This window comes from Pezoporus flaviventris, unplaced genomic scaffold (genome assembly GCF_033815535.1).
Source record: "Pezoporus flaviventris isolate CSIRO_AGI_PZ_B2104156 unplaced genomic scaffold, CSIRO_AGI_Pfla_v1 ptg000213l, whole genome shotgun sequence".
Classification (NCBI taxonomy): domain Eukaryota; kingdom Metazoa; phylum Chordata; class Aves; order Psittaciformes; family Psittacidae; genus Pezoporus; species Pezoporus flaviventris.
Window position 1 is genome coordinate 10396010 of NW_026892761.1, and position 19919 is coordinate 10415928.

Sequence of the window (19919 nt, forward strand, 5' to 3'; positions counted from 1 at the left end):
CACCAGCAGGAAAACTGCTTGCCTACCCGCAGAGCCAGGGGAGCAAATTCATTGCATGAATGCTGCTTTCTAGTTTATCATTCTTCCTTTTAGGTTTGTTTTCTTCCCAGTCCTCAACAGTTCCCTTGCCTTCTGCAGATGGCACATGGACAGATACCTACAACATAGCAAGCTTCAGAGAACTGTCCTGTCTGTAAGTATAACCTTCCTCTTGTTCCAGTGCCTCTCCAAAAAGCACAGGAAGAAAAAGAAAACTGCTATTAATAATCCTCTAGGCTGACCTTTACATTTCTTGGTGTATTACATTCTCAGGGGTGTATTCATCAGCAGAACGAACTCTCAGTCCCAGAGGAAAAGGCATTACAGCAGTGGAGACAGAGTGAGTCATGTGGGCATCTTGAGCCTGATGTGAGATGGATTAATTCCTGCAACAGGCAGCAACTGCTGCTGAAGCTTGGGCTCACAGTGATGTGTAAAGTGAACTTGTCTGCTGTGTGATGATTTAATCTGTACACGTACTAATTGCTGTAACAGCCAGACAGCAGGGTATCAATTAGATGCCTGGAGTGGTACATAGGCAACACAATAAACGTGAAGAAGATGTCCTCTCCCTTTGCTCAGGTGATGTCTTTCTCCAGGAAGAGACACACTGATTTTCCACAGGATAACTTGCAGGAGGGAAGAGGCAAGTACCTGGCCATCACTTACCAGACCTGACTGAAGGCAAGTGAAATAGAAACAAACTTGTTGAGATAACTAACATGCTTCCTACGAAGGACACACACACACATAGTGTCTCCTTAAAGAATAGATGTAAGTCTTTCCAGGCATATCCCCACTGTGAAGCATTTGCTTGTGTCTCCCTGAGCCCAAATTCACAGACCTTTTAAACATGTTTCCTGAACTTTGTTCTGGCATCACCACTTCTGTTACTGATTGTTCCTGGAACCACTCTGGGAACAGTTTGCAGGGGTGCCCAAGCTCCCTTCTGCAGGATGGGGCATGGGGTGACCCTCACCAAAATGCAGCTACTGCCTGCCAGGACCACACTCTGTTGCTGCTTTCCAGTGAAGGCCAGACCAGGGGTGCTGCTCCTCCTCTGCTTCAGTACAAAGTCAAAGGGGTTGATACAAGGCTGGATCCCCAGACTAGGAGTAACAAAAGGTACAAAAAAGAGAGCTGGTTAGCTCCCCTGGTTAATAGTTACCTCTGTGCGCAGCTCTGTCATTCCTGCAGGGCAGCTCCTACCCCATGAAAGCTGTCCTGCCAAGTCAGCAACAAAAACATTTGAAGGTTTCATGTAGGGTATGTGACCTGCTCAGCCCTTGGGTGGAATGAAAAGGGAAGAGAGGGTCACTGCAGCCCTCTTAACAGACCTATCCTGCTGACACAGACTTGAGAGAGATTTTGAAAGGGAAATTCCTATGAAGAAGACATCTAACTTGTGAGAAAGCACCGAAAGGAGAAAATGAGATTTCACTGAGAACCACAGAGGCTATTTGCAGAAGACAGGCTACAGCGCAGATAGCTGGTTGGAAAGCTCGAACTCCAGAGTGCAGGATGTGTGGCCATGCCCCAGAGAGCATTAGTCATATTCTGAGTGAATGTTCAGAGCTGGCTGGAGATAAGTATAAACTACAGTATGACAAAGTTGGCAGTACTGTGCATGGACTGTGCTGCCAGAGGGGGGGATATGACCACAGCCCCAGGCCAGGTACATTGACAGCAGCTGAGGAGGTGAATTTGAACTTTATTGCAAGAAAGCAGATGTCGTGCCTCCGGAAGAGAGGAGAAGAGCAGGAGAGCAAGCACCACCATTAACTTCTCCACTGGATGAGAGTGTCTGTAGAAAATAATAAGAAATCACTGACAAATACATGTGTGGCAGGAAGTGAAGAAAAACTGGGGTGTGAAAATGGCGCATGTCTTGGTGTCACATCCTTATTTTCAGCGGGCTGAGATGTTGTGGTGGAGGAGCTCAGCTGTGTTCAAACTGGTCATGAGCTTCCTCCGTGGACCAGGGCTCTTCCTGCCCACCACAGCATCCCCACGACATCCCTGGGGCTGGATGTCACCCCAACTCCTGACATGGGGTGAGAGCCTCACCGGGAACGGGGTGACATACCAACACGGCGATAGGGACGAGCTTTGGGGCGCTGGAAACGGGTAGCGCTGACCAACATCTCCCTGGGCTCCGCGGGGCAGCGACACCGTCACCCCGCGGGGACACGGGGCTGCGGCCGCCATGTCCCCTCCCTCCGCCGGCAGGCTGCGGCGGGGGCCGCTTTCCAGAGAATACGGTAAACATGCCCGCGTCACGTGTGGCCGCCGGCCGCGGCGCGGGGACCGGCCGAGGGGAGGGGAGGGGAGGGGCGGGACGGGACACCGCAGCCCGGCAGAGCGGGGCCACTTGAAGAGGCCGCCGGGCGCCGCCGCCTCGCCCTGCCCGGGCCGGCAGAGAGCATGCCCGCGGCGCGGTAAGGCGGGCAGCTCCGGCACCATGGGGCTGTGCTACAGCCTGCGCTCCCGCCTCGCCGCCGCGCACCCCTCCGCGCCCTACGGCAGCCGCGGCGAGGCGGACATCCCCCCTTCCGCGGCGGATCACGGAGACCCGCAGGTGCGGCACCGGCTGCGGCAGGACCTGCTGGCCAAGGAGAGGGCGGACAAGAAGCGGAGCAAGAGCATCGACAAGACGCTGAAGGCGGAGAAGCGGGAGTACAAGCAGACACACCGGCTGCTGCTGCTGGGTGAGCGAGGGCGGGAGTGGGGCTGCCCGGTTCGGCCGGGTTCGGTTCAGTTCGGTCGGGTCCGGCTGGGCTCGGCTCGGCTCGGCTCGGCCCGGCCCGGCAGGTGCGGGGCCGCCCGGAAGCCGCTGTCAGCACCGATGCCCGGCGGCCCCGCGCTCGCGGGGTGGGCGGTGGCCGCGGTGAGGCCGGGGCGGGGCCGGGGCCGCGCTCACGTGGGCGGCAGCGCCTCAGCGCGCCCGGGCTGCGGCGGGGGGTCCTCGGGCAGGGGAGGTGGTGCCGCGGGATCCCGGGGCTCGGCCGTGCGTGTGGCAGCGGCAGGGCTGCAGCCGGCCTGCGGGAGGAGTGCCCGCAGCAGCGCTCCCCACCCCGCTGAAGATGCTTGCCCCCACAGAGGTGCCGTGTCCGCTTTACCTCAGCTGCTGCTTGGCATAAAGCCACTCACTAGCACCGCAGGAGGAGAGCTCACTGAGCTGCTGCAGTTGCTGTGTAAAGAGAAAGCCCAGGTTTTCCTGTGAGCGTTAATTTGTAGTTCCCTTCCCCGCCTCCCCAGATACCCACTGGGGAAGTTTCGGCCTCTTAAGGCTGAGGCTTGTTTAATCCATCGCTGCCCTGCACTCTTATATACTTCTGGCTTGCGTCTGCCCTGGGCTGTGAGCACTCCCGGGTGGGAGATGCTCCTGCATGGAAGGTGCCTCCAGAAAGGCCTCTTTATCCACTTGTGCGATGTCTGAGCTCGTGTGGTGTGTGACCCCCCACGCAAACGGTCATAGAAAGTCATGCCTTGGCCTTCAGGTAAGTCCGAGCGCTTTGGAAACATTTCTGCTCCCCCTGGTACACTGCAGGAGCACAGATTGCCCTGCACAAGTGGATTGCTGAACTGTGTGCTTATTGGAATAATACAGAATGTTTTCGGATAACTTCAGAGCATTGATTCAGCGTTGGTCTCAGCGTCCTACCCCTGAGATGTGCGTGGTACCGCCTGTGATAAATGGTGAGATTTAGCCCCTGGATGTGTTTGTAGCCTGTAATAGAGGAGCAGAACTTTGAGGAGCTTTAGAAAACACCACCGGACATAGGTTTTGGAGAGTTGGTGGTAAAAGTTTTTATTCTAGAAGCATAGCTTCTTTTGATGTGGTTGTAGCTGTATGGATGTAAGTCTGCTCACAAAGGTGTACTTCTGAGGAGAGGGTTGAGCATCACTTGTGTAAAGACTAAAGCTTCTGTGCTGGGACTGTGTGGGTAAGAAATCACACCTCTAACGTGGTTATGCTGCGGGTACTTTACCATTTGGGTAAATTTTTGTTGGGATTGTTGTTTGTTTTGTTGGTTTTTTTTTAAAGTATTTTGAGATTTTGTCTTTTTTTAAATGTACTTCAAGTTTGTTCTGTAGTGAACAAGTGCTTGAAGAAGGAGATGCAAGAATTGATTTTTATTTGTAGGTTAAGAGAAAAAAGTAGGGCCAATTTTGATGTTAATCTTCAAGCCTTTAAGTCCCAAAGGATATCTGATAGGTGGCTGTATTTGTGATGTTTCAGTTGCCTGTTTTATAGTATTGCCACAGGACTGTTTATTGCAGAAATGCCATTAAACATCGAGTGGGTTAGACAACTTATCTTACCAGTTTAAAATTCTGTATGGTGAAGCCAACAGAGCATTCTTTGTCAAAGTACTGATTTATAAATCTGATGGATGTGAGTCAGTGTTACGCTGGCAGTGGTTTATTATATTTCAGCCTCGACTTGAATAGCAGGAAGTCACTTTTTGGCCCTCTTGTAAATCTTGGGATGCCTAAAGAGACCTATTTCCCTGCTCCTTGCACAGGGACTGTCAGTTTTCCAGTTAGCTTCCTTCCCTCACTGCTTCTCCCCTGCATCCCACTCTCACTGTTACTTGGTGAATTTTCAGTTTCTAAACTGAAATAAAAAGTTTGGGGTATATTTGATTATACTTTATGTAAATCTGCAGGTATTGCTGCCACAGCTGAGTGTCTCTGTGCTGAGCCTTTGCTGGGATGCTCAGGGACTGCACACACAGATAGTGCGTGAGAGTTATATTGCATGAGGAGGGCAGGAGCATCCAGCTGGGATTGAAAGCTGCAACTGAGTCTTCTTCCAAGGAATGGAGTTAGAGTGAGGAAGAAAAGACTGAATAGATGCAGAGCCAGAGATGTCTCCTCACTTGGGGTTGAAGGCTCAATGGCAAAACTGCAATAGCTACTTGTGGTTTCTCACTTGTGCTCCCAACTTTTTAGGCTGATATGCTCCTGCAGGAGCATACTGCTGTTGTAGACAGCAAAGGAGACCACAGGTGGCTGCTCTTTCTTTGAGTGTAACAGAATTTAAATTGAAAATGTACTGATGTTTCAGGTCTGATCTGTCCCCAGCACTAAACTGTTTTTAACATATGGCTGCAATAGCTAATGTACTTCCACGGGCTACAACCCTGGTGTGTTTCTCCCTGTTGCATGCTCAGCTGTACAGAATACAGGGAACGCACAGTCACAGTTTTCTGTTTTGATGTTGTAGTGTGTGTGTAACACACAGCTGTGTGCTCTAGCCTGTTACTCTGAGTATTACTCGGATTAGTGCTCTTTAGCACAACAGATACTTGCGTTCCTGTGTTGCAGTTCCTTTGATTGAAAGAACTTTATGGGAGCACTCAGGGACGTGCAGTGCACGGGTGTAGTTACTCAGTGGATATGTGTACGTCCTGTAACATGAATTTAGGTATTTTTCGTCACCACAGATATATAAGGTAAATTCCCGATTCCTGAAACTTCTCTTGACTTAAGTAGCACAAAGACGTTACATCTCTGGTTTTGAAGCAATTATCTGACTTGGTACATACAGTATTTTTTTGCTTTGTTTTTGTTCAAGGCAAATGCACCATCGGGTGTAATCTCATTGGATTTTGTTTTGTGTACTGTACAAGTCATAACTTCAAGATTACAGTCGTTAATGTTGGCAGTGTGGTGCAAGTTCAGGGTTACTTGGGTATTGGAGGGTGATTTTTCTGTGCATGGGGATTGGTTTTTGTTTCAGGACAATCCTAGCTCTAAAATGGAAAGCTTATGGGAGAAATCATTTTAAAGTTTGGCATAAAAAATTCCATGCATGTGCATCCTCATGGTGATAGTAATGTGGGTCTTTCTCTGTCTTTTTTTTTTTTTAAACTTTAAAGTATAATTCAGCATAAATGTATTTTTTATCTTACAACAAACATCTGAAAACAAGAACTGTAGCCCCACCTGAGGGTTTTAATGCTTTTCATAAGTTAGTATTTTCCAACAAAACCCCACTCTGTCCAAAACTGTTGCTCATCTCTCCTGGTGAATGTGTGTTGTTTCCTCCTCTTCTGTGATTTGGTTTGCTGTAAGAGAGTGAACTCAGGCTGGTCTCCTTGCAATGCTTTGCCAATCTTTGTGTACTTAGGTTTTTTCATTCTCTCAGGCTCACCCATGTAACAAGTACTTGTACTTTATTGAAAAGGAAATGTCTGTTGATATATCGGTACAGATACGTGCACTTATCTTAGGTATTTTTATTAAACTAGAATTAAATGATGACCGTTCTGAATCTTACCTACATCAGTGCTTAAAGAAAAATGTTTCTAACAGAAATATTTATATTGGTAGAAATATGAATATATGGCATGCAAATTTGAAGTTTTCATAGAAGGAATATATTATACAGGAAGAAAAACATACTTTAAAACACTAGGAAATATCAGCATGATGGCTAACCACAGTCACCCTCTCTGTGTGTATGCTGCATGGTAAGCCCTTCCATACCATATAATTAAAGACTGTCTTGTATGGTTTACATTGTATTTTTTTCCACAGGGCTGGAACTTCATTCAAGGCACAAGATGAATGTTGTGCAGTGAATGAGCAGCTATTCAATATTCTTATCCTCCTCATACAATGTGTCACCCTGTGCCCTATTTACGACACACCATCCATACCCTGTACTGAATAGAGAACTGTTGAACTCCTCATGGGCTTTTCTGTAGTACTGATCACTGCAGGGACTGAATGGTTCATAAATGTCAGTGCACAGCACTGCAGTGAAATGAGGTGGTATCATTCTCCTTTAGTGGATGCCAGAAAGAGAAATGCCACCAAAGACTAAAGCTAAAACTGTTGGAAGCTACCACTGATTTTAAATGCCCCGTTTTTGCCTAATGCTAAATTTTTTCTGTAGTGCTCAACCTTTTCAATTTTTTTATAGTAACACTTCATGTGTTCAGAGCATGGACCTCATACTTGTGAACACTCAGCGCTTTTGCAGTGTAAGTTTTAGATGCTCAGAAGTGCATCCAAGGGAGTGAGAAGCACATACGGGTGCCCACTATGGTTACTGCTGCTGTCCAGTTGGCGATGGCAGCTCTGTAGCAAGATGAAACTGGTCTGATTCTTCATAGCAGCATTTAATGGCAAATCCCACAAGATACCCTTTGTCTTGTTGTGATTCCCTGTCTTGCGTGCTTACAGTGTGGTGTTATCCTGACACTCTTGGGGATCAGGCAGGTGAGGAGGGGAAGAAACCCAGTTATGATGATACACACGTATTCAAGCACTTGGTGAAACTTCCTGTTGACAATAGTTTCATTCACTTAAAACTGACTTGTTTCTTGTGCCCCATGTATTGTGAGCTAGAAGAGGGGACATACACCCTGCAAAAAAGTATATGATCCTTATTAGAAGATTGTGTAAAAGATGAACAGAGTAAAAATGCAGAGGGAACCTTTACCCTGGTGCTTCCTGACTCTTGAGAACAAGATATTTAACACTAAACATCTCATACCAAGTTGGTATTTAATTTCCCTTTTAAGAAGAGCAGGAATAGTAAAACCAAAACCTTCTGATTCTGTCCTAGGGGGTGCTTGTGATGCGAGTATCTTGTTCAGTGAAGCAGCCCTGTTACAGCCTGCCCCCTGTACACTGTGATAGCAGCTCGCAGGGCAGCAGTACACCATTGTTCTCCAAAGGGGCTGTCATTAGTGGTGAAGGAATTACAGTATTTTCCAATAGGGTTCCCAGTAATACCAGGCAACTACAAGAACACTTGGGCATGGGAATCACTGTGTTTTCTACCTGCCCAGTACTTTCCAGTGCAGACTTGATGATCCTGCTGTAGACGCTAGGAGGTGGTAGCTAATTTGGGTCTTCGTTTACAATAAAGAGCTTCTGAAAGATGAGTCCTACTCAGTTCCCACTACTGTATACAAAATGCACTTTACAGCATAGAGTGCTGGTAAACAGAGATCTTCTGGGTCTGGAGTGTGTTCACCCTGAACAAAAATACCTGCAAAGCTTTGCAAACTATAACAAAGCTTTACCCAATATGCTAGCAATGCTGGCTCAGGACCTCTGGTGGGATTTGGTCAACATTTACTGAAACAGAGCAATGTAGTGTCTTCAGCATTGGCACATCTATGCTTTAGGTCACTTAGAAAAGTGGTTTTTCTCCTGCTTCCATTTTACAATTTTATAGGAAGAAGACAGGCAAGCTACTTGGCATTCCCTGGTTTTTGTTTGTTTGTTTGGTGTTTGTTGGGTGTTGTTATTTTGCTGTTTCCCAGCACCCCTCCCCATTAACCTGTGCTCTTCGTATGGCTTCCTTGGGAAGGAGGGATGAGAAATTTCTCTCCTGAGTTTGCAGAATGTCATCCTGCCTTGACCCCACATATACACTGTGCTGTCATGGTCAGGTGTGCCATTATCCTGCAAAAAATTTCCATGCAAAACTAGAGGGGCTTATGTGCACCTTAGCCTGTTAGTCTGCTAGTGACACTGCTGAAGCGGATGTCAAGTGTAACTGCTACAAGCATTTGTACTAGCTGATGATTTGTTCATGTTCTTCTTTGGCATCTCCTGTAACCTCAAGAGACTTTTCTAGAAAGCACTGAATATTTTTTTCTTTTGCAAGGAAAGGGCTTGGGGCCTTTGAGTGTTCCTTGTAAAAAAACTACTAATTTCTTCAACATACTGTTCATCAGGGTAGGACCTGGCAGAAGGAGAGATATCCCGGCTACAGCATTTGAATCTAAAGGGTGGGCTTCATGGTATTTGCATGAGCAAATGCCCCATTGCCTTGTGGGCTACCTTTGCACAAAATTTTGGTGTCTTTCCAGTGCTGCCTGCCCTTGAACAGCCTCAGGCAGACAATACCTTGGCTTCTAGAGCTCTACTTAGGCACAGGCGTACAGCAAGATACTGGAAAGCGTGTTAGCCAGCAATCCTAGCTTGATTAAAGCCTGTAATATCAGAAAAAAAGGGATGAATAGTCATCCCAACAGACATGTTGATAGTTTATTTATGACCCTTCTGTGTGCTATGGATATTCACACATGTCCATAAGGTGTGTTCATGTTCATTGAGGAAAAACACTGAAGAGTGCAGTTAGTTCTAATTACATGCAGTTCTTCCCTGGCTCCCTTGAATTTGGGAGTGTACTTACTCACAAATATGCATGATTTCGTTGAATTTCCTTCTAATTGCTCTAATTTAAAAACGGCAACAAAAAAGCCTGGCAATTCCCTGAAGTGAGGACAACTCACATACTTGTCATAAATCACAGTTACCAGGCATATAAATCTCTAATAGTTTAGATATTTGGACTGAAGCATGTGTCTCAAGACAAGAAGTTGAACTCCATGACTTATTCTTATTGTTCCCTGGTCAAAAAAGCATGTGAGGAACAAGCAGTCTATGCTTTATAAATAGTTCAGATGAAGTTTTCTTTACTTCCTCTAACGTGTTTCCCCTGCAAAGGAATCCACAGTATCTGTGTCTGAGCAGCATTTTATAAGATTTATGTGTCACTAGAAAGAAAAGAAAGCTGATGAATCTTCTCTGCATTGAGGAATGTGGGGAGGCAGAGGGTGTTAAACAGATGTCAGAAAGTTGCTGTTTATTTTGCCAAGCAAAGGTAGTGGATGCTGAGGAGGACGGGTGATTTCATAAAAAGGAATAAGATGCAGTTTTACAGTCTATAGTATTGCTCTGTTTAGTCACTTCTCCTGTCTCTGCTGCAGTGTGTTGAAAGAGGAGGGAAATGCTGAAGTTCCTGGGAAAACCTAGTTAAATTCTGATTCCAAATTGGAGGAAGAGTTGGGGGGGAAGGGCCCTCTTGCTGAAGGACTATTCCTTTTCTTTTTCCCCATCCTAAGCGCAGTTAAATCTTCTTATAGGCAGGGATTTACATATAGAAATAGACAACACACCAACTAAAACCCTGGAGCCTCCCATCCCCTGGCATGTCCCACAAGGCTGAGCTTGGCATTAGGCTGTTGATGTATTCAGCACTATTTTCAGAAACCAAATCCACGTGGTTTTACCCCAGCGCAGCTTCACACAGGTTGGTTTGTGCATAGCAAAGCTTCTGCAATTTCACGACTTTGTCCTCAAGGAAGTATATCAGGTTCAGTGGAAAAACAAATGAAGGGAGGGGCCAACCACTCACCCATCTCATGCATGCCCTGCACAGGGATGGCATGGGATTTATCACATTGCTGATGGGAAGGAGCTGTGGAAGCTGCTCCTGAAAGTGACAGTGATTTATGTGTAAGGTTGACTTCTCTGTGAGTGGGAATGGAAAAGTGTTTTTATGTGGATTTTCATGGAAGAGCCTTTCATTTTAAAGCACAATTTCAAACATGGCAGCATTCATTTGATTTTGGAATTTGGTGATAATCTCATCCTGAAACTGACTGCTGTTACTGACTGCTGAAGAGCAGGTTGTGTTGCAGAGGAGCTTGTGAGGCGTGTACTACTCCCTTGGGCCAGTCAGCACAGGTTAGGGGGTAGTTGGGGTATCCAGAAACATGAACTATAAATTCTTCCTGTCATGTTGCAGAGATTGTAGATTTCCCTGATACACCAGAACAATTCGGACCATGGTCTTGCTGCTGATGAAGGTGTGTTGTGCACTCACAGGAACCAAAGGCTGGTGGAAGGGATTTTTCAGGCTCCAGCTTTATGGTTTGTAAGAACGTTGTAAAGCTTTTCATTTAGGACTGGTTGGCGTATGCTTATGGAGAGCCCAGCTCTATTTTCTCATATTTGCAATCTCAGAACTATTACTGTTACTTTAAGTGTCCTTTCTCTTTTTGTCAAGGCAAAAATAGCAGAGTATCCCAGGGGTTAGGTTGTCCTCTTCATGTTGAGTCTGAAGGGGCTCCATCTTCACCTCCTTCTTATTTCACATGATGAAGTGAATCGTGACGCAGTGCAACAGCTAGGCTTATACCTGTTGGTTGAATGTAGAGTAGCTGTAGTGTTAATTTCAGTGTACGAGTGAGTGCCCTAACTGATGCTTGTGCTACATCTGCTCAGTTCAGTACCATTCAGGAGCGCAGCTGCAGTCTCCGAGGAAGAGACGCTTAGTGTTACTCTGTGAGCTTCTCATATTGTCTTGCACTGTATGAGAGCAGTTTAAGGCATCAAAGCAAGGTGACCACTTTAGTCCTTTCTGGCTTTGGTTTTGCTTATATTGGTTTGACTGGGACACCAAAAACTGTGCAATTCCTTTGCCTGGAGGTTTTGTGGGACTGGGACCTCACAAGGAGAGGGAACTGAGACACTGAGGAGAAGGGCATGCTATTGTGAGCTGGAAGTCTGCATTCAGACTTTGATTTTTGTAAATACCAGTTAAAACTGTCTGTTTGGAAGAAAAATACTGTGTGAAGTACTCTATTGATGGTTTCCCTGCCTTATCGCCACAATTTGGTAGACCTGATTTTTCTCTTATTAAAAACACAAATAAATAGCTTTTAGACTGTAAAAGCTGAAAGATATTTTCTCTGCTAAGCCTTATGCCTTAACACTGCCTGTGCTTTCATTTCTCTTCTGTGAAGTTTAATCTTGTCTGTAGCATTTTGTGGTTTTAGGCGGTGAGTTATGCAGGGCTGGATTTGCAGGTATTTCAGAAAAATGTGTATTTTTTTTAAAAAAGCACTTGAAATATTCACAAGAAAAACACTCCTTCTGGGGTGTTTTTGCCCAAAACAAAAATCAGCATGAAGTCTGAGTGGATAGTCCTTAAACACGCTTATATCCTTGTATCTAAAAGTGCCATGTGTGCTGCTGTTGGAAAGTCAGAAGCAATTTGCAGAGGCCTGTTTGATTAGCAAATAGATGAAATGGGTGAAATTTAATTCCTGGCCTTTGGATCAACCAGCAGTTTCAGTCTTGCAGGCTCCGCAGCAGTCCCTGCAGTTTCAATGGGATTATTCACACGAGCAAGGGCAGTGTCAGCCATGGGAACAGTGAGTCACCTGTGTGCTGCCATCCCATCGGCCAGGGGACAGCACTCCATCCCCTACCAAGGAACTGGGACACAGCATGAAATATCTGGCATAATCCACTTCAGTGCAGAACCACCCAACTGAGCCCGAGTATCAGGCCCATACTGGAGCTTTACTCCCATGTTTAGTACAAAGGAGTTTAAGAAAGTGTTATTTCAAACTTCCTCTGCCATCAAATTATTCGGTATTAGGCGGCTTGATAATCTGTTGCTTCTAGTAGAGGTCTAAGCAAAGACTGAATACTACAAAGATATTTTTTATCATTCAGGCTTATTTTGGGAGGGGAATGAGGAAGGGCCTGATAAGTTATGTACTTGACCGCATGCAGTTAAAAATATTATTTGGAATATAAACTTCCTTGTCTGAAGACCAGCTTTATGCACAAAGTCCAAAAGCACAAAAAGCAGTTCTCCTCCTGGCCTCCATAAGTATACCTTAATGCTGCTGAATCCTGGAAATTATGCAGGGCATGTTTTTTAAATGTTGATTTTGACTTCTTGCCTGGGACCAAGTGTAATGTCTTTCCAAGGAAATACTTAGAAGACTTGCAATGAAACCCAAAAGCTGCTGCCAAGCCGAAGTTTTTAGAAAGGGAGTAGGGGGGCAATCCAGACTCTTAAAAACTTCCAGTTGTTTGTAATTAAATCTACTTCCTCTGTGCACAATAAACATATACTTAGAAAAGGATCATCTTACATAATACTTATGTGGTTTACTGCTGCTCTTCAGCTGCTAAAAATCAAGCAGTAGGTCTGCTATTTTAGTCTGGAAAGGTTACTGGAAGCTGGGAAGCCAGGATTGATGCAGCTGTGCCACCACAGTGGCATGTATCCACATATGGTGGTACGAGCTTGTGGTGATACGAGCCAGGGAATCCTTTTCTCATTGTGAACCATCTTTCCCACCCCTAACTAGTTGAAGTTTGTTTTGGATTGACAGAGGTGGGAATGAAGAGGTGATAAAAATATCCCATCCAAATGTCCATCCTCGCCAGCAGCAGCACCATTCATGGCTTACATGGAAGCTATGGGATTGTTGAACTTCTCATCATGCTGCTTGCTTCTTCGAGGGCTGGCAGGAGGCTGAACCACTAGATCCTCACTGTTCTCCCCCCCCCCGAGGTTGGTCTGCCATGCTTCCTTCAAGATTGTTTCAAGTTTACTGCTGTTGTGGGGTGGAAACACCAGCAGCTCTTGCTGATAGCTGCTCCTCTTCCCAGCTGGCATTCAGAAGATGCTTCTGGTGCTGAAGCAAGTGGTAGGTCTGTCAGAAAGCCCAGCACAGGTAACACTTTGCTAAAGGAGAAAGAGACCAAAGCTTAACTGAGATTTTTGTACCCTCTTGTGCACAGAAGGGGTGCCACCAGGTTGGGAAATGTGACAGATTCACAATGCCTCTGCTTATGTCCTGGAGAAGGGAGTCAGTCCAGGCTCCAGAGCAGTCCATCTCTTGTCTTCTATCAGTACTGCAGTCACCTCCACTTTTGTTGTTATTGTTGCTTAATGCCAAAGATCAAATTCTGTTTGTATATATACACGTTTGTTATGGCCACGCAAGTGTCATCGCAGCTTTCGATGTAGGCACCCTGGTTTTGCCAAGCAAAGTGCCCCAAACATCTCTGATGTTCAGTTAATGAAGTTGCTTATAAAGCCAGATAGTTTCCCTTTGCTCTATATATGCTGCTTGCTACAGGCATAGACACGTAGCCCTAGCTAGGAGCTTGGCTGAGGTCAGAAGACTGCTCTAACTAATGAACAAAAGCTTCTGGAGTTCTGTGCAGTGCATGTGGCTCTCCTGCCTTAGACCTCTTGCAGGTGCCAGCGCTAGCTGGGTAGGGGACAGTCTGAGCATGAGTTTATCCATGAGGTGTATTTTATATTTACCCTTGGCAAGGCAGGGAATTTGTTTCTAGGATGGCGTGAAGAAATTGTTAGTTGTTCCAGGCAGGTTGCAGGAGCACTGGGGTGCTGTGAGAGAATACATGCAAGGCATGGAGATAGCAGAGAGGAGCAGCTGAGAGGCACTATCTAGTAAGTGTTACAGAAAAACCATGAAGCCTTGCAGAGCAGATTTGTTAGGATTTGAGATGAAAATCCCTGTTACTTGCTGGGATTATCCCCCAGCATATGGCAGGGAATGTAGCAGAGATGTAGAATTAGCTGCTAATGATCTGGACACCTTGTGAAAACAGATGTTTGCAGTCCTGTAAAACTGCGTACTGTTTAATTTGGCTGAAATCTGGATAACTCAACAACAGGCTTGGCATGGTATTCAAGTGTTTAGTATCTTCAGTTCCCGCTGATCTCACCCAGTACAGATCACCTCTTTCTTAGGAATACTGATGGAGTAATTTTGTGTGAAATTGGAATTAAGAATTTGGGAAATAACAATCAATGCAGTGACAGCAGACGCAGTAGCTGAGAGCCAGAGAGACGGCATGAGGGGCTGTGGTCATCTCTTTGGGCACCCTATTACGTCTCTGTTACACCATGGCACTACACTACTTTGCTACTATTGCTTGAGGATGGGCAGTATTCATTTGCAGAAGATGACTTGTTGATAGATTATGGCTAATGATGCTGCAGTTGAGGAGAAATTTGCTCATGGGTTTGGGTGTGAATGGCCTGGTTTTTGGAGGCAGAGGGGTATCATTAGTGATGCACAATTGTTTCTTAGCTGATGCCTGGCCAATACATGTGCATATGTGACAGCATACTGTTTTGGCTGTGGGGGAATGCAGGAGATTTAAGCTAGCTATAGCTGAATGGAGGACTTCAGCCTTATGCCTACTTTAATACAAAACTATGATTGAGATTTTTCTGTGTGCAACGTTAGAAAATTTGACACCATTCCATTCCAGAAGAGTTTCTGTCAGTTTTCACCAAGTCTTCGTTGCAAGCTATTTAGTTGGTCCTTATTAGAATCTTTAAAATCATCAGATTGAGCATCTCCACCCATAAACCACAGATGCTGAACTCCATGTCCTCATTCACAGGTTATGGGCTGGGTTACTGAAGTGGGCAGAGTATTGTACTGAAGAGGGGAGAAGAGGGAAGCTGTGTCTGGTCCCACCACCCCTGACAGCTCCCACTTCCCTTGGGTTCTTCCAGTGTCAGCTGGGGTGATCACCAGCTTGCTGCTCTGTTGTGTGCTCAGTGTGCCATTAGAAACATGGGGTTTGAGTTATCTGGGGTCTGCAGCTTGTAGCCCTGTAAGAAGGGTGATCTCCCTGAACCACTGCTGACCTCAGTAGATGTTGTCCATGATTAGTTGGTCTCTGTATTGTCTACTTCTTGTCCCCTTGGCTCGCCCACTGCTCCATTGCCTAGCGCACTTTCCACAGCTGCAGTATGTCAGATCTAGCTTTCAGGAGAATACCTTAGCATTTCTGAACCCTTACCGCTGACAAGATGCTTTCTGAAAACTCGTCTCACTTTTATTTCAACAAATGCCCCATCAGAACCACTTTTTCTATGACTGCTTCTTCTCTGGACTCCTGCTTCATTTCGCAGTGGCTTTGTTCAGAGACTGCTCCCTTCCCTCCTGCTGTCATCAGTGCAAAACTGGCACGTAGTGAATTTCTTGAACTGCTGGGTATTTTGTTGTCCTTTCTATTGTTGTCTTACCCAACTCGGCTAAAGGGGAGAAGTGCCCAATTTCCTTTCTGATGCCTTAAACTACAATTCAGTTCCTCTGCATCTCACTCAGTTGTTCCCTAATCACGGACATTGCCAAATTCATTGGTACCTCTCTTGCGTCCGTGACATTTTCTTGGTAACTGTGTTTTCTGCTACATGTGCCCAAGGCTGACCAAGATTTGACACTGCTGCACGGGCAAATGCTTAATGCAAACCCCTTTGTTATGTTTCCCATCAGGTAGTTTTGGTATGCCCTTACTCACCTTGACTTTGAGCTGTTGTTCATAAATACCTGACTTATCCTCTCTGTTGTTTAAGGCACTGAAGTTTCTAACTCGGGTGTATTTTCCCCTGGGTTCTCTTTAGGGTTTCTCCATTTATTTAAGCTTTACTTCAGCAATCTGCTCTGATAACGCTCTTGCTATGCTTATATTTCTTTATGTTCAAAATAATGCTTCCTAAGGTATCTTAAGTTACTTACCTCAGTTATTGGAAGACATTCTCCTGGTGCTGAAAGCCTTTGTTGTTGATAGGGAAAGAAGTTTGTTAGCTGTCAGTTCAGCTCTACCCCTTTCTTCACGTTAAACTTCCTTTTGGACTTAATCTTTTCGAGTAAAAGCAAGACCTTAACCTCAGCCTTTCTTTGTAAGTTAGATTCTTTTGACCTGGCGTCATCTTTGTTACAAAGCTTCACACGCTGCAGTACAATAATATTTTTCTTGTGGTGCAATGAACAGCGCTGCAGACACTGTTCCAGATGGGGTCATTTTTTCTCTAAATTAGCAACTGTCTTAATAGATATTTTCTGTGGCTTCCAAACTGTGTGGTATTGCTTGAACAAAAATGTAATTCCACTGAGAGATTTCAAGCCCAGTTTCTGCTGGGCTTCCAGAAAAACTTACTTGCACAGCCAAAACAAGTTTGCCAGCGCGCTGTGCTTGCATTTCTTCAGGATCCCATGGAAAATATGAATATTCTCTGGTATATTTTTCTCACTGAACAGAGCTTACTTATTAATGTGAGGGTTAAACTATGGCAAATGCGTCTTGAAACAACTGAAGTGTTTCTTTGCATCAAGGGTGGAAAGCCCAGTTCTCTGCCACAGTGATGCTACACTCCTAAGGCTTCACCACAGACTCAGGTTTAGTTTTTTATAGTTTTAAAACAATAATTTGAGAATGCAGTTTTAATTTGGGCAGTTGGCTTCGAAGTCCAGCAGAGTCATTTATTCACTTGGGGGAGTGAAGAGGACTCTTCTATACAAACCATGCTGTGGATGGTTTTATACAAACCATGCTCTTTTATACATACCATGCTGTGAATGGGCAAGTGAACTCCTTTGTGGTGGCTGCTTCAGCAAGACATGAGTGGACTCTCAGGGGCATTTGCTTCAGTATTCCTTTGTCACAGACAAATGTGGAAAATGCAGTAAACCATGAAAAAAGCCGCCAGGGATATATAGTACCCTTAGGATCCACAGGTACCTCCTTACAAATTTAAAGCCTTATGGACAAAAAAAAAAAAAAACCAACCCAAAATCAAGATGCTTCAAGAACGCAGTTTCTGAGAACAGTTGAGGAAGTGATCAAGGCACCAGGCTTCGACCCCCTGCAAAAACAGGGAAGTTGGTAGATGGAATATGAGACGGAGCCAAACACAAAAGTGGATAACAAGAAACACTGTGAGGTTTTGTTTGGTTTTGTTTCTAAAACAATAACACCTAAACACCTTTGACAAAGACAAGTTGTATAGTTCCATATAATCCTAAACCCTAACTTTTTTCATGAGTTGCAACAGCCCTAACTTGGTAACTGTCTGGGGAATTAGGACCCTGGAAAATGTTGGAGGACACCCATCCAGGTTTGTTCAGAATGGTAGGCGTTCAGTAACCTGACAGGCACACGGCCGGTGGGCTTTTTTCACCATGCTTAACACCAAGGAAAGCTGCCCATTAAAGAACGTGGAAGGTATGGGAACCCCACACAGGGTAAGGATACAGTTCCCAGTAAGGACGGTTTTGCCTGACTGGTAAGAATAATAATATCAGACTGGTATACTGGAAAAGCCACGAATGTTGGTGATGGCAGGAGAAGTGAGAATTGGTCTTGTGCCACTGGCAGTCAGTACAGTACCTAGATGTAGCTACTTTGTGGTTTGGTTTTGTTGGCTTGTTTTGTTGGATTTTTTATTTGAAGCCTGGGGATTAAAAAATCTTTATGAGAAATAATAAACAAGGTCTATTAATTATAACAACTTTATACAAATGAGTTATTTTTGTGACATTGAATTGCTATTTGGTAATCCACATGATGGTGAAACTTTATTTTGGCAGCTAGAAAGCTCTTACTTAATTTTCAAAATACTAGTTTCTAAATACTTGGATTTAATTTATAACACATTCTAAGATTTATTTTTTTTTAATGGCTAGTCACCTAATATCATTGGCATGGTCGACAGCTAACTGTTAAATCTGTGTTGTTTCTAAGTCTTTTAAGATTGTGGGGTATGTCTGCCGCTTTTGAGATGGAGCGTTTGGTTCAGTTCCTTGTTCTTGTAGCTCTCTGTCCATCCTGACACAGATGTCCTGAGCCATCAGTACACTCAGGTATTCCCCTCTGCTAGGCAGGATTTTTTGAATGCCAAAACTAGAAGGACCATCCAAATCTCTTACAGTTTCATCAAGTGAAAGGCTCTGAACCAACTTCAACCCTTGCCCTGCAGCATCGCAACATCTGTGCTTTCAGGCATGGGCAGCTATCGCCCAGTTTCTGATTCACCTGCTACATTTCTGTGAATAGCCTGGTACTGGGTAGCATGCTCCAGCTTGAGAGAAATGACAGCAAAAGACACTGGGCAAGACCTGGTTCTGAGCAAGAATAGCTCTTTGTGTTTGCGCACTCAAAGTCGAGCACATTTTGTATTGGAGCGTGGAAATGGCTCATCTTTTCATGCTGGATGTCTCTGAGATGCTGTTGGAGCTGTTGTGTTTCAGGAGAGAAAGTGGGAGTTTTGTGTAGCTGAAGTGCTAAAGCTGTGTCTGTGGGGTGGAAGGGCTCCCTGCCAGTTCCGTATGAGAACAGAGCTGTGAGAGCACGAATCCCTTACACCTGTGGGGCAGTGTGGTTGAGTTGAGCTCTCCTGTGAAGAGGTCACAAGGAGAGTGCATGTCCATGTTGCATTATTAGATGAGATTTCTGTTTACTTTTTAGCTTTATCCTCCACCTGCATCTCACTGTGCATGTTGCTTGGGAAGCAGGAGTTTTCTAGCACTTGACAAAATTCCCTTCAGAAAGAGATGATGTCACATAATCCAGGGGACTGGAGCACCTCCCGTATGAAGATAGGATGAGAAAGCTGGGACTCTTCAGCCTGAAGAAGAGAAGGCTGCATGGAGACCTCATAATATCTGAAAGGGGCCTGTAAGGATGCTGGGGAGGGACTCTTCATTAGGGACTGTAGTGATAGGACAAGGGGTAACAGGTTCAAACTTAAACAGGGGAAGTTTAGATTAGATATAAGGAGGAAATTCTTTACTGTAAGGGTGGTGAGGCACTGGAATGGGTTGCCCAGGGAAGTTGTGAATGCTCCATCCCTGGCAGTGTTCAAGACCAGGTTGGATGAAGCCTTGGGTGCCGTGGTTTAGTGTGAGGTGTCCCTGCCCATGGCAGGGGGGTTGGAACTGGATGATCTTAAGGTCCTTTCCAACCCTAACTATTCTATGATCTGACCCAGATGCTGATGAAAAAACAAAACAATGTGTCTCAGCACTGTGAGGTCTGGGAGGGACCCTCACCCACAGGAGGTGATCACAGAGGTATGGATAGTGTTGGGGGAAGAGGGCTTTTCTTTGGGTTAACTCAAAGAACAGCCAAAACTTATGTTTTAATTAGTAAGGGAGAGCCAAATGCTCGCTGGCCCTATTTCTAAGTTGGATTTTTCCATTTCTCAAGTGGGAGCAATGTTCTCGGGCCTTTAAAATCTCCAATGCATTTTCTCCTTCTGTCATTTGATTAGGAAATTGTCTGTTGACTTCAGTGGGTTGTGGCTCTAATGACTGCAACCCCTGTGTCAGCCAGGACAGAACTTCTCACTGTTGATGGTATCTGGCTTTGTCTCCGCTTCTGAGATGTGGTCTGACAGAGTTTTTAATGGTATTCTAAGTAGGAAGAGTTCTCAGTGCAAAAATTGAGTGGATTTTTGTATTTCCCCAGCTGTCCCCTGTGAG

General features: G+C 45.2%; 1 protein-coding gene and 1 long non-coding RNA gene across 2 annotated transcripts in view; both read left to right on the top strand.

The window, feature by feature from the left end:
* Nucleotides 1-2361: 2361 nt before the first annotated feature.
* Nucleotides 2362-19919, top strand: part of GNAS (GNAS complex locus) — a 151321-nt gene continuing 133763 nt past the window's right edge. The window contains exon 1 of the mRNA XM_061441758.1: nucleotides 2362-2747. Within this exon, the coding sequence (XP_061297742.1) occupies nucleotides 2501-2747 (247 nt within the window). The 5' untranslated portion in view covers nucleotides 2362-2500. The remainder of the gene's footprint in view (nucleotides 2748-19919) is intronic.
* On the top strand, nucleotides 5401-6741 carry LOC133262516 (uncharacterized). The gene is made up of 2 exons (XR_009741330.1): nucleotides 5401-5501; nucleotides 6589-6741. It is a non-coding gene; the product is annotated as an uncharacterized LOC133262516 (long non-coding RNA).